At 46.6% G+C, this 24,820-nt stretch overlaps 1 protein-coding gene across 1 annotated transcript in view; it reads right to left on the bottom strand.

Moving 5' to 3' along the window:
- Positions 1-1,037: 1,037 nt before the first annotated feature.
- The window catches only part of slc4a11 (solute carrier family 4 member 11), a 69,941-nt gene continuing 46,158 nt past the window's right edge, over positions 1,038-24,820 (bottom strand). Inside the window, exons 9-20 of the mRNA XM_079286177.1 lie at positions 21,736-21,820; positions 20,651-20,776; positions 20,094-20,207; positions 18,835-18,967; positions 18,185-18,258; positions 16,097-16,325; positions 13,908-14,014; positions 10,446-10,611; positions 8,951-9,124; positions 6,842-7,037; positions 5,417-5,586; positions 1,038-3,543 (exon numbers count right to left, since the gene is read on the bottom strand). Of these exons, the coding sequence (XP_079142303.1) occupies positions 3,477-3,543; positions 5,417-5,586; positions 6,842-7,037; positions 8,951-9,124; positions 10,446-10,611; positions 13,908-14,014; positions 16,097-16,325; positions 18,185-18,258; positions 18,835-18,967; positions 20,094-20,207; positions 20,651-20,776; positions 21,736-21,820 (1,641 nt within the window). The 3' untranslated portion in view covers positions 1,038-3,476. The remainder of the gene's footprint in view (positions 3,544-5,416; positions 5,587-6,841; positions 7,038-8,950; positions 9,125-10,445; positions 10,612-13,907; positions 14,015-16,096; positions 16,326-18,184; positions 18,259-18,834; positions 18,968-20,093; positions 20,208-20,650; positions 20,777-21,735; positions 21,821-24,820) is intronic.

Below are 24,820 nucleotides of genomic sequence, written 5' to 3'. Positions count from 1 at the left end.
GGTTACCAGTAGGTTTTGAGGTTACCAGTAGGTTTTGAGGTTTGGTTACCAGTAGGTTTTGAGGTTTTGAGGTTTTGAGCAAAAAACAGCTGCAAAGAGATGCAAAACAGCTGCAAAGGGACCAAAACAGCTGCAAAGAGATGCAAAACAGCTGCAAAGAGACCAAAACAGCTGCAAAGAGACCACAACAGCTGCAAAGAGATGCAAAACAGCTGCAAAGAGCCAAAAACAGCTGCAAAGAGATGCAAAACAGCTGCAAAGGGACCAAAACAGCTGCAAAGAGATGCAAAACAGCTGCAAATAAACCAAAACAGCTGCAAAGAGAAGCAAAACAGCTGCAAAGGGACCAAAACAGCTGCAAAGGGACCAAAACAGCTGCAACGAGACCAAAACAGCTGCAAAGAGACCAAAACAGCTGCAAAGAAACCAAAACAGCTGCAAAGAGATGCAAAACAGCTGCAAAGAAACCAAAACAGCTGCAAAGGGACCAAAACAGCTGCAAAGAAACCAAAACAGCTGCAAAGAGATGCAAAACGGCTGCAAAGAAACACAAAACCACACAGAGAAACAAAATGACTACAAAGAGACAAAACAGCCACAAAACCAAACGACAAAGAGACAAAAACAACAAAAAGAGACACAAAACAACCACAGAGACACAAAACAACCACAGACAAAAAAGTACAAAAAGACTAAAACACTTATGTGATGCAAAACAATAAAACAACTACAAAGGGACACAAAATGGCCGCAGACAAAAACTACAAAAAGACCAAAACTATTTCAGCAACAACAAACAACAGAAAGCGGCTCAACAACCACAGAGTGTTGCCCCCGTGTAGCAGAGGCGGTTTCACAAGTCTGCACCCAGAAGCCCGTTCAATCATAATCCGCCCATCGACAAACACCTCAATGAACACACGCACACACACTTACATCACTACTACTTTTTATTTGGCAAACAGCTTGAGATAGTTTCTCTTTTCAGTGTACAGTATATATATATACTATAGCAAACCAACACATTCTGTTTTATAACCATTGTTTTCTCATTTTTACATATTACAGCTTACAAATATAGCTGATCTTTTTGACAAAATTACAGATTCTGTTTGACACCTAAATTATTATGCTATATAAAAATCCACACCTTACATTCATTAGAAAAAGTAGGCTATATGAAATCAGGAAAAGAAAAGAATGAGAGAAACACCACAGTACGTCATTTTCAAACAAATGCAGTTATGAGAGGGGAGTCAAGGTTTCACATCATCACTCTGAATCCAACGTTAGTCCTCTGAGAGACGTCTGCTGCTATTCCAAAGACCATCAGGACAGAGAAGATATCGAGGAACAACAATACTGTCACAGAAGAAGAAGAATGGTTAAATCTCTGCGCTCGCTTTGAAACTAACACCGTGCCGTGGATTGTAACGGACACTTGATAAAAACTGAACTCCGCGTTGCAAACTGTACATATTACTTCATACCTTCACAATCTCTCTCCTCTCTCAACCAGTAAGCCTTAATCCAAGGATTATGCAAATACCGTCGCGCTTTCCTTTCATGCCTCGCTATCTCGGCGTGAGACATCAGCTCAAATCGGACATCTTTCTCACATCTGTAAGACAGAGTTGAACAGAGCTGCTTGAGGGAGCTGCCATTTGGATATTGGGAAAGCAAGTAATAAAATCCAGCAGTGCGGATGCCTTGTTGACGGGCAAACTTATTCTTTTTTGTGCAATAATTCAATCAGCACAGAGCAGTCAGACCTCAGTGAACTTCTATCTTTATACAGTATTGCTGAATATCGAGCAATGCATTCAGTTTATTGAGAAGTTACTGTTTGACTTGCTACTTTTTTTGTGTGTGTTGTGTAGGACACATGTCCATCGGCATTACATTGTATCAAAAACCCAGACGAGTCATGCTTTAATAAGCGAACCAGTGCTTAGAAATGTACTTTTTTTGTCTTTTTGTATTAGATAACAAGCGTCTTTCCAGACGTCGGGATTATTACATGACAACGTTTGCAAGCATTGCTCGAATCATAACATCTAAATAGGAAACAAGACCAGATTATTCTAAAACTCATCTCTGAACAGGAGTTCACCAAAATAAAAAATAAATGCATTTTGTTGAATCCAAAGCTCACAGATATATTTTTTTAGTTATTATTATTGTTTTAGTTTAACGTTTACCTGACTTCCGTCTTGACTAGCAATGCACCAGACGTGTGTTGGACTAGACATGAAGCTGGAAGGAGCTTTGATGTGTAAACTCCACGGCAGAGCCAGATGTGAGACGAGACACTCGCAATACAAGAATCAGTAACCGTGGAATGTGAAGGAGCAAACACTTGAAACATCATTTAGTACTTCAAAGATAAAACTGTCATCATGATAAATAAATATTCTATTTTAATTCAATCTAAAATACTTTTTGTATAATTCCATAATATATTCTAATATATTCATACTTTGATAAAGATTTGACGATATATTTTGGTCTGTGCTGTCGTTCTAAATAATTACATAAATACTTGTGGAATGTGTTTTATTGTATTCGGCTGAGTACTTAAATTCTACCTTCAAAATGTGTTTTTTGAAAGAGCTGTCAGGAAGCTCGATGAAGGACAGATTAGTGATGTGCCTGTGACACACACACACACACACACACACACACACACACACACACACACACACACCTTTTTCCGCCTTCATGAACACTGAGTTGTTGGAATGACTTAGAAACGAAGTATGCAGGTGTCCTTCATAATCACAGCTGAAGGTGCAGGAGCGGTTTGAACACGGCACAATGACAGAATTACAGAACAGCTACAGATTTACTTTGCAGTGGCTTAAATGCAGCGTTCTCACCGGTTAATTCTTCTGCAGAGAAGTACTTCGGTACTCATCAACACAGCATAAGTATGTCGAATGACGTAAAAACACAATGTGAGTGCAAAGTGTCACAAAAAGAGCGATATTGTTGAAACTTACATTGTGCCATGACACCTTTCTACGTGCTCTACAACCGGCAGCATTTGTATTACTGACGCAGTATTAGTGAGTACTTTAAGCACTTATCCATAGCTGAACACACAGATCGATACACTCCAGTTCGGATATTGTGAATGTTACCATACGATGGAAAGGTGTGCGAGGAGGAGATGGAGGTATATGTGGCACTGAACTAGCTGCCGGGGGAACAGGGAGCTCTGGACGGTGGAGATGCCGTCCTCTCATCTTTCTTTCTCACGCGACTTCCCACATTTCCAGTGCTTCACCTGTAAGAATGTTCTTATCAGATACAAAAATCAAAACAGTCGGTATTTATCTCCTTTTTGCTTCCGTACAGTTTTGCATTGAAAAATATGTCGTTGTTGTTTTTTAAAATCCTCATTTCTTTTTTTCCCCTTTTTATTTCGATTCCAGACGTCTATTTGTAGATCCAGAACTCGTCTCCATCTGTCGCTACATGTGTTGGGCGTCCATTATGTCCAAGTATTTGGCCTCAATGATATGAGGAAGCACGTTGTTCCTAAACACAGAGCAGACAGAATCCATGTCAGTCGTCAGACGGAGAAAGAAAACACCAGCAGCATGTCAGATCGCATCAGTTCCATTCATCGCTTCCTTCTCACGAGTGCAAGAGATCCAATCAACGCGAGTGCACAATGGCAGCAGAGATCCGCGCCGATTATACTGTTTATCAACTGCAAACTGATACTTGGCACTCAAAATCATTTATCTTTCTGATGCGACTGTAGAGGCAGCACAACGTGCACCGATCCCAACTGTACATGAAGTCTGCATGAAAGCTGGTGTGGATGAAGGGATCGGGTTCCCCTCAGCGCTGCAGAGCTCAGAACACATCCTCACGCTGGTCGCTTTCACATCCCACAACTCACCTGCTTGGGTCCCATTGCCTTGATCAGCTGCTGTACTCCAGCTGGGTAACATAGTGGAGCATTTAGCTGGCTAACAGTCAGATAATTCATGTAAATAGCCAACTGTGCGCTAACACATGAACCGCAGCAACGTTAGAATGTAAATTATGTGATCAGTGTTGTGTTTATTGCTTGAGAAAGTAGTTGCTCTTAATAAAGGTTGAGTGTTCTGAAGTACAGGTGTTGTGTCGTTTCAGGTGTGATGTTACAGTTAGAAACGTTAGACGATGTGAGTGCTGTTCACACGAGTCTCTTCACTGATCACTGTGAAGTTGGAACGATTGAACGAGTCGCTCTGAACTGCCAATCTGCGTCACGTCACTGCTGGAAGAGCTGATGACGATCTGAGGGGCGGATTCACCAAGAACAGCAACATGGATGGAGCGTCGCTTGTACCGCTCTCTGCCTCGCCTCCAGGTCACGTTCACGAAAGATCACAGCGGGAACGCCTTCATTAAGTTGCAGCTGAGTGCAATTTGCCCTTTTTCGCAGAGTGAAGAAATGATTTGTTCATCTGTTTACAGTAATAACCTGATTATGTTCTTCTCGTCGGTCGTTGGGGAGCTTTGTTCCTTTATGTTTCTCAGACACAACTGTCAGTGCATCGTGTCGGTGCATCCCGACAGCGATGAGTTTGAGCGCTTCATGCATGACGATGTCATCGCCTGAATACAATCACTGCTGCCATGATCACTGGAAGCCTGGGCGTCCGGACTCATGCCCCTCAGGTACCACCAACTCTCCGAACACGCTCAGAACGTCTGTAACTGCGTGTGGCTATCAGCGCTGACCGTTGTGAATTGGATTATATTAGAAATGAGGCTCATTTCCGTAGAAAGGGGCCAATTGTGCACCGAATGTCTGCATATTGCCCCATTTAAACAGGTGCAAACAGCACAGGAGCCCTGAGAAGCCATTTGCTTGGCAGCACAGTGATGGGTGCACTTCAACCTTTGCGGGTGCGTGCGTGGAGATTTACCGTCTCATTCCGTCTTATTTCTGCAGGTTTGGCGGCTGCAAAAGTCTTTTTGTGAATTCGCCCCTCAGTCTGTTAATCAGGCTCGTTTACAATGACATGGTAATAAACAGCGTGTTTCACGAAACGTATTCTGTTCACACATATCATACGTGATGCAGTGAACTACACCCACTGGTCTCACACATTTAGTTTGGTGAGGCTGAGCAGACGACCCGCAGCACTAAACATTTGTATCTCAACTGAACCGCCAGATGTTTCCAGATGAAACACATTAAACCTTCTTATTGAATAAAAACATTAAATCGAATGAAAATCAAATGAATTAAGAATTTAAGAAAACTACAGTTGTCAACTTTATTCCCCCAAAAGCTGCTGTTTGAAGGGACAAGTGGTGCTGAAACAACAGAAACATACAGTCGCACGTCGTCCTGGTTTAAAGCACTTGAGAAGAATCACATTCTGGGACAAAATGGCCGCGGGCGTACCTGATTGGGATTAGCATGATCATGCACAGAGGGAAGATCATCTTCATGTACGGTATAGGGTACATGCCGAACGTGCAGAGTACCAGCAGCTGCATCATCTGCAGGAAGGTGAAGTAGTGGATCTTCCTCTGGGGCACTTTGCGGATGTAGTGGGTCGGCGGGTAAGACGTCTGCAGGAGGCGAGAGGATCAGGACAGATTAAAAACACACCCCGAGGGTCTTCTTCCTCACTGTCCTCGGTCTTAAAGACACGACTGAGGGAAGCGGACGCCCACGCTCTAAGAAGTGCACAGCGGGTTTCAGATCATAAATAACATCGATCTTTGAGTGGATGTTGTCTTATAGAGTCTATTATAGCACCAGGGGTCTCCTGCGTGAATGCGAGGTGGGCACAGGAGAGAAGCTGCTGGTGTTATTTTAAAACCTGCACTCGGTGAGGCTTTTATGTAAAAATACACCAGAGAAACAAACTCATCTCCCCCGACTGATCTGGTGTCAGGCACGAACCTTTGCAACAACAGGAGTGGATAACAACTCTTCCACAGTGCTGCTTACAACCTGCACGCATTCTGGAGACTCATGACATGTGGGGGTGCATTTGGTTTCAGAGGCAGACGCACAGGCCTCATGTGGGGAGTCGTGAGTCCAGACAAGGCTTCTTGTTTTGTGATCTTGTCATTTGGACATTTTATGAAGAGTTTCATGTTTGATATTGTAGCGGTGATGCAGCTCAGGTGAAGCAAGGACAAGCAGAATACATGTCCGAGTGGTGGGGACATTTCTCTTACAGTTACCTCTCACGGCCACTTGGAGGCGCCGGTGTGTGGAGTTTAGAGTTTATGGAGACGAGTTCCAGGAGGAAGGTTAAATCAGACACACGGGAGAAGAAAAGAGATTTCCTCTTCAAGGACAGGTGTTGTGCAAAATGTTGGTTTTATATTAAAATCTGACTGACCGTGTTCAGAAGGTTCAGCAGTGGAAGAAGATCAGTGTTTGGAAACCATCTTTATGCCGCTGATACCCAGCAATAAAATATATATTAAAAACAGACAATTTACGAGCTGCTCTGCCTTAATTCACCAAACCCCACCTGGTGTTCAGAGCAGATTAAAACTAACACAAAAATTATATTTGAGAATATTATTAGACTCCAGCGGCGGGCACCGAGTCAACCGTTTGATCTGCAGAGGCCTGAAATCGACATATGGTCAGACAGACACACACACACACACACACACACACTTCACTCACCCTCGTACACCTCACACACACACACACACACACACACTTCACTCACCCTCGTATACCTCACACACACACACACACACACACACTTATGCACTCACCCTCGTATACCTCACACACACACACTTATGCACTCACCCTCGTACACCTCACACACACACACACACACACACGTCTCACCTGCTCCTTGAGGAGGAGAGCCATGCGGTCGCACATCTGGTTCCCGTCGATGGAGGTGAGGGCGATGTAGAGGAAGAGGCCGTACAGGACGGGTTTGGGGATCCACTGCAGCGGGAGCGGCAGCAGCAGCACCGACACGCCGATGAAGATGTTGGCAGTCAGAGACGTCAGCCGGGTCTCCTTCACCTGGACGATGCTGAGGAGACGCACGCAAGTGAATGGCTGAGCGGAGAGCACGCCATCGTTTCACACAACGCAACAGACGACAGCTCGAGTCCACAATGTTCTCATCAGTGTTCGCGCACATTTTCCATTTGAGAAATTTCGTAGAGTTTGAGGGAAATTTATTTTGGACTGTGATGAACAAAATGCAGATTTTGGTAACGAACAACTCTGTATTTAGGACACGTCAGCAACCGTGTTTCTTGTTCCCTCAGTAAATACAAATGCATTGGAACTGAAGCTGAAACGTCCTTCACTTGTTCTGACGTCAGAGCGTCCTCAGCTGACCGATCGCTAGTTTGTGATGACAACATGCAGTGTGAGCTTTTGTCTTGGATGTATTGCATTGAGTGCAATTGAAACATCCATCTGTCCACTTATCCTGTCCAGAGAAGCGTGAAGCTGCAAAAGAAATGCACTTCATTAAATAAGCGGTTCCCAACCTGGGGCTTGAGGCCCACACAGGGGTCAGGAGATGAATCGCTGAGGTGGCCGGATAATTCGAGCGATAGAAACGATTCTTCCTCTAAGCCTTCGTTCCTTGTTCTTGACCTTTCTACACCTCTTCAGGCCTCTGAAGATGATTCAAATGAAACATTCTTAGAGAGGAGAATGTGTCTCTGTGCCTCTCAACACACTACTTTGTACAGACTTAAAACTAAAGGCCACTATGCTTTTGAGGTCATGTCTCCTGAAGTGTGGAACTCTCTCTCTGTTGCCTTCAACACCATCATCCCGTCTCTGCTGCAGGACAAGCTCTCCCAGCTGCACGTGGATGACAGACTTCCTGTCTGACAGGAAGCAGCACGTGAAGCTGGGAAAACACGTCTCAGCCTCCCGGACCATCAGAACAAGGCTTCTCCCTGTACACCAACAGCTGCACCTCCAGTCACCGGTCCATCGAGCTCCTGAAGTTTGCGGATGACACCACCCTCATTGGACTCATCTCTGGTGGGGATGAGTCCGCCTACAGGTGGGAGACTGACCATCGGGTGACCTGGTGCGGGTTGAACAACCTGGAGCTCAACGCTCTACAGACAGTGGAGATGGTTCTGGATTTCCGCAAGAACGCAGCTCCACCTATTTATTCCCGGTAATAAAACCGTCCAATCATTTAACTTGAGCCGACCTGTGCACACTGATGATAATTCTGTTGTTGTGGCTTTGGAGGGAGGCCTGAAGGGACCGGCTTGTTTTTGCCGACTTGGCAACTTTCTTGGAAGGTTTAGCAACTTTTGGAGCGAGAGCTGCTCGCTAATTTCATTGCAAAAGAGTTGGCAACACTGGGCTGTTGTTTTTTTTAGTTGGAGACTTGTTTAAATGTAGCGTAACATAACCAACCCTTGCTTTAAATGGGTATGTTGTCTCCTGCTTCATCTTTATTTTGTACATTGGAGCCCTTTGCTCTTGAAACGTGCTCTATAAATAAGATTACTTACTTTTGAAATGTCACCACAAGATTGGCCACTTTCGCAAATGTTCGTGGGCAATCAGGAAATTTCTAATTTAAATTCCCAGACATACTTCCAAGAACCCTAAATTGCACATTTTTCTACAATCAATATCTCTAATTAGATCTCCTGCTCTTATCGACGATTGGCCCCGTGCCCTGTTGATCACACTTGACTCCGTCAGAAATCCTGAATATGTGGCCAACTATAACTTTGCACATATCTGCATGGCCGTAACTTAATCCTCTCATCTCTTAAAAGCTCCTTCGCCTCGTCCACCCGGAGAAAGATGGTCAGCTACATCGTAATCATGCAACCAGGGGAAGAGCAGGACACAGTGGCCTGCAACACAAAATGACCAGTCGCCACACGCTCGGAAGACCACCTTCAAATGAGCGTCTGATTAGCAGCGGCGACGAGAGGGCGGGGAACTCACGTCTCATAGAGGTGCCCCCCCTCCACGCGCTGCTCCACGAAAGCCAGCTGGCGCACATGGAGGGTGGAGTGGGGGAAGGCGGCGTGCATCCAGGGCAACCCCAGCACCGACATCAGGATGTTGATGAGCCCCGAGAGCATCAGGTCCCAGTGATACGCCGTCCCCTTCAGCAGCCTGAGGAGCAACGCAGCCGTTACACTCCACAACAAATACACTGCAGCACAACACGCTCACACACACACACAGACAGACACACTCACACACACACACACACACAGACACACACACACACACACACACACACACACACACAAAGGGCATCGCTCTCCTGAGGTCAGCGCGTCCTTTAACACACGCTGAATGAACTCGCTGTATGTTTCACTGATTCTTCTCCTTCATGGTTCAGTTCATGTGTCGTGCAAACATGTTCTCACACATGCGACGCAGACGTCGACATGTCATCGAGGACGACGTCGTGAGCCGAGCGCGACATAAAGGACGACCTTTATGAGGCCACGGAACATTTGGGATGACCGCTGTGCATCTTCCCGTCTCTCCAGCTCTCCTGTCTACAGCAATAAGAATACTGATCAAGAAATATCAATACACACTGATCATATTGATCATCAGCGTGTCCTGCTGACTGACTCTGGACAAGTGACTAAGTGGTCATCAAGCCAAAATGCACAAGTACTCATTCGATCAGAAGATTGTTTATCTGTGTTTATTTGCATTGTACTGACAGATATTTAAAATAAATAAATAATGACGGAAAACAGAAAGTCTAAATGGTTCAATCTTATTTCCAGACAAACAAAAGGAAGCTGAAGATAAAAGAATCAAAGGAGAAACGCAGGAACAGAAATAGACACAAGTGCTTTTACCTTCTGTTCTATTGTTAGCGCCCCATGGGAGCTGTAGTGAAGTGCAGTTATAAATATCGATATATATATTCAGAATGTATAAAACAACACAACAGTGTTGAAGACGTCGCGCCGTCGTTTTGCTTTCCAGTCCTCGTTTGGAACAGACATTTAGATCCAATTAATTCCTCCCCAACACATGTGGATGATAAGAGCTGTGATCCCATCAGCAGGTTTGGTCGATGGCGGCTGCTCCACGGCTGCTGCTTCTGTAAGTGGTCTCTCCGATGCTAATTTAGAAGATCAGGGTACAAAGCTCAACATGGTGTTTTGGCTCCGAGGCTTCTTCAGAGCTCCCTGACTGTGAATATTTGACTCAGATGTCAAGTTTCTGGCTCAGTTAATCTTCCCTCCCTAACAGACCGGCAAAGATCCGGCTGCAGCAGATCCCAAAGGTCCTTGGTGGCTTTGAGGGGTCATGGAAATAGTTTAAGAACGCTAATGCACAAGAGTTAGTATCCCTGATAAGTATCACTCATGTTATCCCTTTGGAGAGTTTTCTAATTGTTTCAAGTCACGCTTTCTTTGTTAAACTCCTTCTGTACATGAAGGCCTCGCCGCCTCTACTGTACCTGTTCTCTGGCGCATTGGTCAGCGAGACGACGATGTTCTGGTCGATGAAGATGAGGAGGGCCAGGAGGAAGCCGAGGCCCATGGCGCTGACGACGTTCATGGCCGACAGCCGCTCAAACGGAGCCACTCTGAAGACGGGCCGGTCGTGAACTTTGAAGACCGGAACTGTTCACAGAGGAAGAGAAAAGATTACAACCAGAGCTGAAATAGTCGGTGAGTAATGAAATCACTCAATGGACAGATGAACTGTTTGATGATCTCGTCATTATTTTATTCATTCCAGCTTCTAAAACATGAAGGTTTGCTGTTTTCCTTTCTCTATATGGATAATAAAAGTTCAACATATTTCGGACAGAACAACCAATATTTTAGGCACGAAACAATAAGTTGATGAATCAGGAACACTGTCTGCAGACTGAGAGCTGCCAGATTGCCGGTATTAAAGCGAGAGTGACGATAATGAATCTTCTGAAGGCCTCGATTGGTACCAACCACGTCACTGATGGGCTCAATAATGGTACAAAGTTGGGCTCGGTGGCCATTTTTAAAGGGGTCCCTTGACCTCTTTCTGAAGATATGTGAATATAAAGAGCTTATTTTATACCCGTGGGTCTCCCCTTTACAAACATGCCCACTGTATGCTAATCCAATGCAGAATGAATGAATGTGTTATTTCCGCCGATTCTGAAATGGCTTATTTGAATATTTCGGCACACTTGGGTCCCTCAACAGTCTTGGAATTGCATAAATTGGGTATGAATGGAAAGGCCGAGACTCGTGTGGATCCAATGAGCCCGATTGTATTCACGTGTGAGGATGGCAGAAACACAGTGAGACCATTTACACCTTTACACCCACAAACAGGAGACATTGGGCATTCACAGGATGTTTGGCTTCTCTCGGTATATTGTCAAGAAAGTTTCCAGAACAGACGTACTCGCCATCCAATCACCAAAATATGCATAAAAGTGTTTTGGACACCAAATCACTGCATGGATTGTTCTCTGGTGTTTCTAAAAGTGTTGGTGTGTTAATGTGATATTTTACAGGAATTTTTGATCATTGTTATCAATTCTTGAGTGGAAAACAATGGTTACATTTTGCACCAAATCTGTAACAAATGGCATCAACCCCCCAAAAAAGAACCTCTGAGACACTATTGAGCACGGGAATGGCCTCGTGTACGTCCATCACAGTGTCCTAAACACAAAGTGGATTTATTTAGCGGATTTATAGCTTTAAAACTCAACACACTTCTCTATATGGCATCTGCTGTCTGCAGTCCTAATTACAACTGTGAGCTGAATCCATGAGTGAGACTTTCCTCCAATGAAAGCGTTCTGACATTGTTGGATAACTGTAGTTCAGGCCCTGCTTGATGACATCTCCATGAGAGCAAAGTTACAAACGTCCATTTCTCCAGAGGACTTTAAAAGGTGACAGGAATCTCATGTTTGCCTGAAATCTGCTATCAGGACTTCCCAAACTCATCAGACTCCATCTTCACAAACACACCCGTCTCTCAGACTGTTGTGATGACTCACGTTTTCACTCCAAACATCGTTTCCTACGAGGAGCTGGATTCTTTTCAAATGTCTTGCATATCTCATTTGGCCCCTCAAACGCCGCTGAATTAAGTGCAGTTGGTTAAATTTAGGACGTAATGACAGTACAATAATGGGCCTATTATCTTATGACTTATTGTCTCCGGAGGTAAAGGAACATGGAATCGGCCGGGCTTAAATTTGAATTCACTCGAGGGTTTTGCCGCTCGTCTCTGTTGCTGAGTCGCCCCCTGGAGAACAGCTGCTGCCTTGGCAACGATGAATGGAGACTCCAAATGATGCTGATCAATGGAGGATATGAAAATATCCAATGTGTTCTGGCCTGTGCCTTGATTAAGGAGCATAAAGAAAGACAATAAAGGCAGCGAAGAGTGGAAGCCCCGCAGCTACACAGTCAGTCTGGGGAGTGTGAACACACCCCAACAGCAGAGCACTGGGACCAGACAGCTTTCCTACAATCACTTTCCCTTATCTTCATATTTAATGAAATGTTCTGTGCTTTCTTTTTTTAAAAGCAGAGAGCCAAAGTAGGTTGCAACAATACCTAAAGACACAAAACCACAGGCAATAAACCCACTTCATGCAAGGTCAAATAAATGCTAATACGCACAAAGATGGGAAATCAGCTGTGCTTTTCTTCAGTCATGCTGGTCCGAGTTTAAACTACAGAAACACAACTGTAAATCACTTCATCATCCATTAAAAAGCGTGAATGCCCGTGCACGTGGCGTACAGGTATCATGGTGAGGGAGGAGGTATTCTTATCTATAATAAAGTTCTGTATATTTTCTTTATATAAAAGAGTTAATTCGACTTTGTAGCCTCGAGTGGTGAGATTGCAGATTTCAACCAACCGCTGTGAGTCACCTCCATCACCACTTCATCACCATAATAACACAAGTTGAGGAGCAACGGGAGTCAGACGGCAGCGAAGGTGGTTTTAACTCTGCGGCGCACAATGCTGACATTACACAAGTGTGTCGAAGAACCACGGCGGCTCTTTCTAGAGCCAGACTTTAGTTTGTCCACTCTGGGCTACTGTAGAAACACGGTGGTGCAACATGGCGGACTCCGTGAAGAGGACCCGCTGCCGATGCAGATATGAGGGCTCACGTGAGCCAACGTAGACACGTGATTATTCGTTTTAGGTGATTATTATCAAATATAAACAAATAATATTCAAATCTATAGTATCACTCAATGATTCCGCCCCATTTGCAACTCTATTGAATTCAAGGTGAAGGAAAGGCTCATTATAACATCAGATAGTCACTGATATAGAAAAATCTCTCTTCTTCATGACTCAGGGTTTTACACTCCCAACAATCCGAACAATGAGACATTTCATTCAGAGTAAAGAATTTACAATTTACAACCTCAAAATCAAAAAGTGTATTTACAGCTGTGGCGAGAAAAATAAAAAAATCCTGGTAACCGACACGCACGCACGCACGCACGCACGCACGCACGCACGCACGCACGCACGCACGCACGCACGCACGCACGCACGCACGCACGCACGCACGCACGCACGCACGCACGCACGCACGCACGCACGCACGCACGCACGCACGCACGCACGCACGCACGCACGCACGCACGCACGCACGCACGCACGCACGCACGCACGCACGCACGCACGCACGCACGCACGCACGCACGCACGCACGCACGCACGCACGCACGCACGCACGCACGCACGCACGCACACACACACACACACACACACACACACACACACACACACACACACACACACACACACACACACACACACACACACACACACACACACACACACACACACACACACACACACACACACACACACACACACAGAAGTTTTCTTTTGCATGAACAAGTCTATTATCTGGAGAAGCAACAAATGATACTAACGCTCAATGTCACTGAAGATGTAGGAGCCGATGAAGGAGAACACGAGCACTGAGATGGGCAGCGCGCAGTCCGACAGCACCTCCCTCACTTTGACATGCAGGAACGGACTGAAAGAGAGGAAGAGGGGGAGGAAGAGAGGGAGGAAGAGAGGGAGGAAGAGGGGGAGGAAGAGAGGGAGGAAGAGGGGGAGGAAGAGGGGGAGGAAGAGAGGGAGGAAGAGAGGGAGGAAGAGGGGGAGGAAGAGAGGGAGAAAGAGAGAGGGAGGAAGAGAGGGAGGAAGAGGGGGAGAAAGAGGGAGAGGAAGAGAGGGAGGAAGAGAGGGAGGAAGAGGGGGAGGAAGAGAGGGAGGAAGAGGGGGAGGAAGAGAGAGGGAGGAAGAGGGGGAGGAAGAGAGAGGGAGGAAGAGAGGGAGGAAGAGAGGGAGAGGAAGATAGGGAGGAAGAGAGGGAGGAAGAGAGGGAGGAAGAGAGAGAGAGGAAGATAGGGAGGAAGAGGGGGAGGAAGAGGGGGAGGAAGAGAGGGAGGAAGAGAGGGAGAAAAAGAGGGAGGAAGAGAGAGGGAGGAAGAGAGGGAGGAAGAGAGGGAGGAAGAGGGGGAGGAAGAGAGGGAGGAAGAGGGGGAGGAAGAGAGAGGGAGGAAGAGAGGGAGGAAGAGGGGGAGGAAGAGGGGGAGGAAGAGGGGGAGGAAGAGAGAGGGAGGAAGAGAGGGAGGAAGAGGGGGAGGAAGAGGGGGAGGAAGAGGGGGAGGAAGAGAGGGAGAAAGAGGGGGAGGAAGAGAGGGAGGAAGAGGGGGAGGAAGAGAGGGAGGAAGAGGGGGAGGAAGAGAGAGGGAGGAAGAGAGGGAGGAAGAGAGGGAGAGGAAGATAGGGAGGAAGAGAGGGAGGAAGAGAGGGAGGAAGAGAGAGAGAGGAAGATAGGGAGGAAGAGAGGGAGGAAGAGAGGGAGGAAGAGAGGGAGGAAGAGAGAGGGAGGAAGAGAGAGGGAGGAAGAGAGAGGGAGGAAGAGAGGGAGGAAGAGAGGGAGGAAGAGGGGGAGGAAGAGAGGGAGGAAGAGAGGGAGGAAGAGAGGGAGGAAGAGGGGGAGGAAGAGAGAGGGAGGAAGAGAGGGAGGAAGAGAGGGAGAGGAAGATAGGGAGGAAGAGAGGGAGGAAGAGGGGGAGAAAGAGAGGGAGGAAGAGGGGGAGGAAGAGAGGGAGGAAGAGGGGGAGGAAGAGAGAGGGAGGAAGAGAGGGAGGAAGAGAGGGAGGAAGAGGGGGAGGAAGAGGGGGAGGAAGAGGGGGAGGAAGAGAGGGAGGAAGAGGGGGAGGAAGAGGGGGAGAAAGAGAGGGAGGAAGAGGGGGAGGAAGAGAGGGAGGAAGAGGGGGAGGAAGAGAGAGGGAGGAAGAGAGGGAGGAAGAGAGGGAGGAAGAGGGGGAGGAAGAGGGGGAGGAAGAGGGGGAGGAAGAGAGGGAGAAAGAGGGGGAGGAAGAGAGGGAGGAAGAGGGGGAGGAAGAGAGGGAGGAAGAGGGGGAGGAAGAGAGAGGGAGGAAGAGAGGGAGGAAGAGAGGGAGAGGAAGATAGGGAGGAAGAGAGGGAGGAAGAGAGGGAGGAAGAGAGAGAGAGGAAGATAGGGAGGAAGAGAGGGAGGAAGAGGGGGAGGAAGAGAGGGAGGAAGAGAGGGAGAAAAAGAGGGAGGAAGAGAGAGGGAGGAAGAGAGGGAGGAAGAGAGGGAGGAAGAGGGGGAGGAAGAGAGGGAGGAAGAGAGGGAGGAAGATAGGGAGGAAGAGAGGGAGGAAGAGGGGGAGGAAGAGAGGGAGGAAGAGAGGGAGGAAGAGAGGGAGGAAGAGAGGGAGGAGAGAGAGAGGGAGAGAAAGAGACAAATAATAGAGGAATACAATTACTGTGGACAAGACGAGGACAATGGCTGCAATCCTGACACTGCTGAAGTACCTCGGTCCGCCTGCTGCTTACACAATAGAATCCAGCTTTGAGGTTGATTTGGTTACTGGCCAATCAGAAGTAGAATATTAATGCTTATTAAATCACAGGCTGGGACAGAAGCTTCGACAGGAACGGGAGCTTTGTGAGAGACCGTCTGGAAAAGTTCCAGACGGTCTTTGGAGTCGAGGCCCCAACTCGCTGGCGTTCGTCCAAACAAGATTTAAAACTCCTCCAGTGATTGATCTCCAGAGTGCCGCAGTGCTGCACGTACCTCCTTTTGAACTGGTAGAGGGTGTAGCCCATCCACAGCGTCCCGAGCATCAGCAGGAGGCAGAGGACGGGCCTCTCTCGGCTGCAATGGATGACAGAATCAGGGAGGGCGTTGAGGGCGAACCCGGCCGCCGTCTCGCTCCCGTTTCCCCCGAGCAGGTCTCCGCCCTGAGGGACGGCGTCGACGGTGCCGTTGGCCAGCGTTGGGGCGTGGTAGTACCTGTGAAAGACTGAAGTCACATCCACAGGGTTGAGTTAAGCTGAGAACACATCTGAAGATGAAGCAAAGACTACAAACGAGCGGGTTGGATGGTCCCACAAGTTGATCAGAACGATTGTCATGAAATGTTGCACAGACATTCATGGGGCCAGAGGATGAACGCTAGACACTTCTCTTCTCTTCTCTTCCTTCATTCAATCCTATTTGACCAGAAAGCGTCTTTGAGATTTTGAACCTCATTTACAAAAGAGTCCCAGATTACAGCGTGGAAGCTTCACACAAACACCAAATAAAAACACAGAAAACAGAACAGCAAGTTTAAAACAACAGAAAAACAGAAAGAATTCCACATGAAAGAGCTGACGGACTCATGAACCTCGTCCTGACATGTTCATATACGCTGATCAGTAATCTAGAGAATGAGTCTGTTCACGCCTACAAAAGCTACGAAACACCAGCACTGTCACCAAAACACTGGTTGGTCAGATGACAAACATGATTAATTATGAATGTGTTGTGATTATTAGAAAGACAAATGTAGCAATTTTCCAAACTTGCTCATACAAACTGAAAGATTGTGTATATAAACCTGAATCAGCGGCATATCTTGTATATATATATATATATATATATATATATATATATATATATATATATATAATAATTTTTTGTAATACACTTGATTTATGGTATTTGTAAGTTGAGACTTATTATTTCCAGTAACAATGTGACAGACATCTGCAGTGATTCTGCTCCTTCAGCGCGCGTCGTGCTGAGGGTTGAGATATTAAACCCTGCAGAGTAGCGCTTTGCTTTAACAACGATTGAAATAAGAAGAACGACACGAGCTCGTCTCTCAGAGTGCCACACAAGCAGAAATGAGTTCCCGTCATCACTTTCACCGGAGAGCGTGAGGCTCAACGTGCACGCCGCTGCCTCCGCCGGCCTGTTCATCAAACCGGGAAGCAAAGCTGTGAAGGAGCCCGGATGCACTCGCGGGCGTCTCCATCCATTCACGCTACGCAGAAATATTTGGGATGAAAAGTGTCAACAACACGGCGGAGGTTAATGTTATGGTAACGACATGTGAGCTCGGAGCGTATTTTACAAATGCTTTCTGAAAATTGAACGACTGCACCGGCAATCTGCGGAAACAGGACGACATCGCATTCTAAATGAGTTACATTCTGCCGTCGTCACCTCGTTTTGGAAATTAAATTGTGTAAAATATTTATGACATACTAAGATGGGGGGGGGGTAATATGGCTGCAGGCGGGGGATTGAAATCTTTGTGATTGATTGAGTACATCGTGTCTCTCTTAGCACTCGGTCTGCTGACCCACTGGAGTAACAGCAGCTCGTACTGCTCTTATGAGACGAGGTCATTCATCACATGCTGGGTCTTTGCTGTCTGACAGTTTCTTTGTGGTCTTTTATGGTCTTTTTCCAGGAAAACTAACTATCTGGCAATACAATAACATTCCAGAATATGGCTTGTTCTTCAATAAGAACATATTTGAAAAGATTCCTCTGATTGACGGTGGTCATCTGCAGAATAGTGCGAACAAAGCTGTAATTAAATCGACTCACTGCTCAGTTTACAGATCTTCTGACGACCAGTCAACACAGGATTCTTCAGTGGAGGACGGCCGTGCTGATCAGTGAGCTGCACCTTCAATCACTCTTTAAAATGTGTGTGTCGATTATTTTGGAGATTTTGAAGTTTTCCTGTCTTCACGTAGTCGGCTGTTTAAGAATCAGACGCGTGCGGTGGATCTGACAGCAGCGATGATCCGATCGGTCGGAGCAGAGGACGGCGTGTTGTAACGTGAGACTGTGACACACAGCGATGCGGGAACAACAACTTACGTTTGACTGTTCCTTTCATGGCGTCCACCACGAAGGCGATGGAAATGAAGAGCGCGATGACCTCCTCTGTCGACCTGGAAGACCACAGGACACACGCGGTGATAATCAAGCTTGCTGTAGAACAGTGCATATCAAAATAAAGTGTTTCAAAGATGCTGATATGAACTGAAACAAACATAAAAACTACTCTTCATGGAAAAGAATAATTATAATTCCATCCACACAAATATGCTTAGAAAATAAATGTATTTTTGGCCAAATAATTAAAAACATTACACTTTAATCACAGACTATAAATAGACCTGCAGGCAGATGTACCGGGGTCAGAACACGGTACTGAAGCTACCGAACACACAGAAGTGAATCATATTAAACTACAATTTAAATCTAAAAAGCAACGTGTCACAGTACAGTTTGCATGCGTGTGTTTTCATGAAATGTTTTAAAATCTGAAAAAGATTCTACAGCAAGAAGCGGAAGTAAAGATCTAAAGCTCTGAGACGTCACGCAGAACGCAACCGACCAATTTAAATCATCTTCTGTTTGACAGAGAAGGAAGCGACCAACAGAACCAAAGTAAAAGAGAGAGTTGCTTCCTTACATTTGATTTTTATGACATAAAAGTCTAATTGTAAGTGTCTGAGAAATACCTTTTGAAGAGCTTCATGAGCAGGCTGAGATTGAAGATGCCTCCCAGGATGAGGAAGAGGCAGTTCCACAACCCGATGCAGGCGTAGAAGGCTGGGAAGTCCAGGTTGTAGTCGTCGCAGATTCCTCGTATCACTGCACATGAACACAGATCACAGCACGCGTCACACGAGCTCCTACGACCTCACCGACCGTTAGTGGATTCACACACTTAAACACAGACGAGCCAACGGTCAGCATGTCGCCCCTTCACATCGAACAGTAACTCCCGTAGTCTGTGCAAAACAGGAATAAAGAAACTTATTTCTTCAAGTGACTTCAAAATTCAATCAGTGAGAAACTGTATGTGACGAACAAAGACTGACTGATACGAACAAAGACTGACTGATCGACGCTGCTTTAATCAATACGAACAAACAAACTGGGTTAATGAGAAACAGTGTCGATCGCCTTCACTCTGTAAATACAGACGCATACAAATAAAGAAATAAACAACAAAGAAGGAATATTTCTGCTGCTGCTATGACTGAAGATCCGCCAGAGATTCACTTTCCTCACGCACAAAGAAAAGGAGAATTTCAACCAAACATGAAGAAGGACAAAAGGAATTGCAATGGATTTGTTAAAAACATAACAAGTCAGTTGTAATCTCGAGCAGATTTGTGCGCAGATGAGTTACAACTTTACAAACAAGCCATTGTTCTGCTCAGGCTGCTGGAAATGTACGACGATGATCCCCATGAGAATGTGCTGAGCACAGTTCTAACCCATCTGCTTCAAAGAGCACCGCAAACCCCAGCACACAGCTTTGGTATTAAAACTACATCGCGGGGTCGCTGCTCCTCCTCACCGCTGACCGACTCCGCAGCTTCCAGCCGCCGAGATCTTTAAAATGCAAAGCAAGAAAACGCTGCTGTTGGGTAGAAACCGTAGAAAGAACCAGTTTCCTGACCTGTAGGCCCCTGAAAGCAACCGTTATGTAACATCAATGAGAAACACAAGCTTCGGAGAAATATCTGCTTTTTGCTCGACTGCTCCAGGAACAGTCAACAGTCAACAGACTGTTTGTGTGAGAAAAGCTGAACTTCATTTCTCCAGCGGGGCTGTTTTCCAGTAAAAGAGGAGCAGAGAGGACGGTGCCTCCTTCTCCTGATGTTTGATGTCGTCTTCTTCGTCCCCCCCCCCCCCCAGCCTCCTTTTCAAATCGGCCGCCGGCAGAAACTGTGAAGAGAGAAGTGTGTTTGGTGTGAGCTGATCCTACCGCTGATGAAGATGGCGAGGGGAGCCGTGGTCAGAGGGATGACTAGCGGAGAGCCGGCGAACAGCGAGTAGATGACCCCGCCGATGCTTTGGCCGATGATGGTCTTCCGGACATCTGGACAGAGAGGACACACACGGAGGACACTCAGGAGGAAGTACCGACGTGGACTAACTGACGGGCGTTAAGGTTCTTCTGTGAAGCTGAACAGAAGCTGAGGTCAACAAAAAATGTCTCAAAGCTGAAACTGTTTCTCTCCAGTTTAAACTGATGGAAAGAAGTAACTAAGTAACTCATCTTGACAAAACGTTCCCCCCGCTTGTCTCACAGATAATAATAGATAAATAAGGAACTTTATTCTCATTTGTTTTCAGGAGAGAAACAATTGAGATTATTTTTCTCTAACTTGCCTCTCAGGGCTTCCGTAGATGTCAATAAACACTTATTTTAAACCCAATTTAAAGCTCCACAACACGGAGCATTCATCAACCAAATCTGAAGCTTTGTTGCCTCTTTCAGCTTCAGTCTGTGGAGAGAATAAACGTCGCAGGTGCTCGTACCGATCTCTCCACGCGTGCTCTCGTCGTTGAGGGAGCCGAAAGCGATGGCGGGGAGGAGGATGGCGATGTAGAGGAAGATGGCTGTGGTCATGTACTTCAGCAGGGTTTTATTACTGCCAATGATGCCTGAGGGAGACAAACACAAACACGTGAGTCATATTCACCTCACCATGGAGGAGGAGGCTCAACACTTTCATTTCAAAATGACAAGAAACATTCACAGAGTTCGTCATTCGGTGCCTCCGCGATATGGAACGTCCAGTGAGTACAGTAGAACTGTTCAACATGACTCCTGTTTAAATAAAGATACGGGTCCTTTGTTTCGGTTTCATGCCGACCATCGTTTTGGAAGAGCAGTTAACGCTTTCATGCAAATGACGGAGAACTCATTTTCTGAATAAAACACTTAAACTGGGCTCGAATGTGATCACACTGATGTTGGTGATGATCTGATGACACTCACACACTCACACAGAAGTATCTAGACTGTGCTTCAGCCCGATGACTGCGGTCGGATATCATGAAACGAGAAAGAGCTGAAAGAGAGAAAACCCCGTTCCCCTCACAAGTACTTCACTGAGTCCTTTCGAGGCCAACTGAGTAAATTGATGTGATTTAATCAAGCAGTTAAAATCCATTTAAAACTAAATAAACAAGCGTCTCTGGCAATGCTCAACAACATCCACACGTACTCATCTATCGCCCTCGGAAAACACCACCTTCTAAAGGTCCAGCAGCATGTCTGCGTCTGTCTGACGACAGAAACGTTCTCACACGTTTGCTGATCAAGAAAACGACTCGATGAGTCAGTAAAGCCGCCGGTCTGCCCAGATTGCGAGGGGAACGTACGGGACGATGTCCTCGTCTGATGACTTGGGAAATAACAACAACATTGGAACGTGCGGGGGGGACATACGGGAGCAGTGAGACATTTCCGTGGGAGACAAACCCTCGATGCGATGCAGATGGAGCGCAGATGTGTCCGAGGCAAAGGGTGACAGACAAACGAGGAGCCGCCAGAGGCCCCCGGGGCGGCGCGATGAGGGACATGATTCACTTCCACAACAATCCGGTGCTCAGCCTACCGTCTGTGAAGTCAGAGGGGTAGAACGGCAGTCGGCGGCAGAAGTCCTCGTAGATCCCCCGGCCGGCTCTCAAGAAGTCTTGACACTGTGGACGGAAGGGACAACGTGAGACAAGTGTGGACAACGTGAGACAAGTGTGGACAACGTGAGACATGTGTGGACAACGTGAGACAAGTGTGGACAACGTGAGACAAGTGTCGACAACGTGAGACAAGTGTGGACAACGTGAGACAAGTGTGGACAACGTGAGACAAGTGTGGACAACGTGAGACAAGTGTAGACAACGTGAGACAAGTGTGGACAACGTGAGACAAGTGTGGACAACGTGAGACAAGTGTAGACAACGTGAGACAAGTGTGGACAACGTGAGACAAGTGTGGACAACGTGAGACAAGTGTGGACAACGTGAGACATGTGTAGACAACGTGAGACAAGTGTAGACAACGTGAGACAAGTGTGGACAACGTGAGACAAGTGTGGACAACGTGAGACAAGTGTGGACAACGTGAGACAAGTGTGGACAACGTGAGACATGTGTAGACAACGTGAGACAAGTGTAGACAACGTGAGACAAGTGTGGACAACGTGAGACAAGTGTGGACAACGTGAGACAAGTGTGGACAACGTGAGACAAGTGTAGACAACGTGAGACAAGTGTGGACAACGTGAGACAAGTGTGGACAACATGAGACAAGTGTGGACAACGTGAGACAAGTGTGGACAACGTGAAACATGTGTAGACAACGTGAGACAAGTGTAGACAACGTGAGACAAGTGTGGACAACATGAGACAAGTGTGGACAACGTGAGACAAGTGTAGACAACGTGAGACAAGTGTGGACAACGTGAGACAAGTGTGGACAACATGAGACAAGTGTGGACAACGTGAGACAAGTGTGGACAACGTGAGACAAGTGTGGACAACATGAGACAAGTGTGGACAACGTGAGACAAGTGTGGACAACGTGAGACAAGTGTAGACAACGTGAGACATGTGTAGACAACGTGAGACAAGTGTAGACAACTTGAGACAAGTGTGGACAACGTGAGACAAGTGTGGACAACATGAGACAAGTGTGGACAACGTGAGACAAGTGTGGACAACGTGAGACATGTGTAGACAACGTGAGACAAGTGTGGACAACGTGAGACAAGTGTGGACAACGTGAGACAAGTGTGGACAACATGAGACAAGTGTGGACAACGTGAGACAAGTGTAGACAACGTGAGACAAGTGTGGACAACGTGAGACAAGTGTGGACAACGTGAGACATGTGTGGACAACGTGAGACAAGTGTGGACAACGTGAGACAAGTGTCGACAACGTGAGACAAGTGTGGACAACGTGAGACAAGTGTGGACAACGTGAGACAAGTGTCGACAACGTGAGACAAGTGTCGACAACGTGAGACAAGTGTGGACAACGTGAGACAAGTGTGGACAACATGAGACAAGTGTCGACAACGTGAGACAAGTGTGGACAACGTGAGACAAGTGTGGACAACGTGAGACAAGTGTGGACAACATGAGACAAGTGTGGACAACGTGAGACAAGTGTGGACAACGTGAGACAAGTGTAGACAACGTGAGACAAGTGTGGACAACGTGAGACAAGTGTGGACAACGTGAGACAAGTGTGGACAACGTGAGACAAGTGTGGACAACGTGAGACATGTGTAGACAACGTGAGACAAGTGTAGACAACGTGAGACAAGTGTGGACAACGTGAGACAAGTGTGGACAACGTGAGACAAGTGTGGACAACGTGAGACAAGTGTAGACAACGTGAGACAAGTGTGGACAACGTGAGACAAGTGCGGACAACGTGAGACAAGTGTGGACAACGTGAGACAAGTGCGGACAACGTGAGACATGTGTAGACAACGTGAGACAAGTGTAGACAACGTGAGACAAGTGTGGACAACGTGAGACAAGTGTGGACAACGTGAGACAAGTGTAGACAACGTGAGACAAGTGTGGACAACGTGAGACAAGTGTGGACAACATGAGACAAGTGTGGACAACGTGAGACAAGTGTGGACAACGTGAGACAAGTGTGGACAACATGAGACAAGTGTGGACAACGTGAGACAAGTGTGGACAACGTGAGACAAGTGTAGACAACGTGAGACATGTGTAGACAACGTGAGACAAGTGTAGACAACGTGAGACAAGTGTGGACAACGTGAGACAAGTGTGGACAACGTGAGACAAGTGTGGACAACGTGAGACAAGTGTGGACAACGTGAGACATGTGTAGACAACGTGAGACAAGTGTGGACAACGTGAGACAAGTGTGGACAACGTGAGACAAGTGTGGACAACATGAGACAAGTGTGGACAACGTGAGACAAGTGTAGACAACGTGAGACAAGTGTGGACAACGTGAGACATGTGTAGACAACGTGAGACAAGTGTGGACAACGTGAGACAAGTGTGGACAACGTGAGACAAGTGTGGACAACATGAGACAAGTGTGGACAACGTGAGACAAGTGTAGACAACGTGAGACATGTGTAGACAACGTGAGACATGTGTAGACAACGTGAGACAAGTGTAGACAACGTGAGACAAGTGTGGACAACGTGAGACAAGTGTGGACAACGTGAGACAAGTGTAGACAACGTGAGACAAGTGTGGACAACGTGAGACAAGTGTGGACAACATGAGACAAGTGTGGACAACGTGAGACAAGTGTGGACAACGTGAGACAAGTGTGGACAACATGAGACAAGTGTGGACAACGTGAGACAAGTGTGGACAACGTGAGACAAGTGTAGACAACGTGAGACATGTGTAGACAACGTGAGACAAGTGTAGACAACGTGAGACAAGTGTGGACAACGTGAGACAAGTGTGGACAACGTGAGACAAGTGTGGACAACGTGAGACAAGTGTGGACAACGTGAGACATGTGTAGACAACGTGAGACAAGTGTGGACAACGTGAGACAAGTGTGGACAACGTGAGACAAGTGTGGACAACATGAGACAAGTGTGGACAACGTGAGACAAGTGTAGACAACGTGAGACAAGTGTGGACAACGTGAGACATGTGTAGACAACGTGAGACAAGTGTGGACAAC

The sequence above is a fragment of the Melanostigma gelatinosum genome (assembly GCF_949748355.1).
Source record: "Melanostigma gelatinosum genome assembly, chromosome: 16".
In the NCBI taxonomy this organism is placed as follows: Eukaryota; Metazoa; Chordata; class Actinopteri; order Perciformes; family Zoarcidae; genus Melanostigma; species Melanostigma gelatinosum.
Note: the sequence above shows the minus strand (reverse complement) of the source record. Positions and strands in the feature narration are given on the sequence as shown.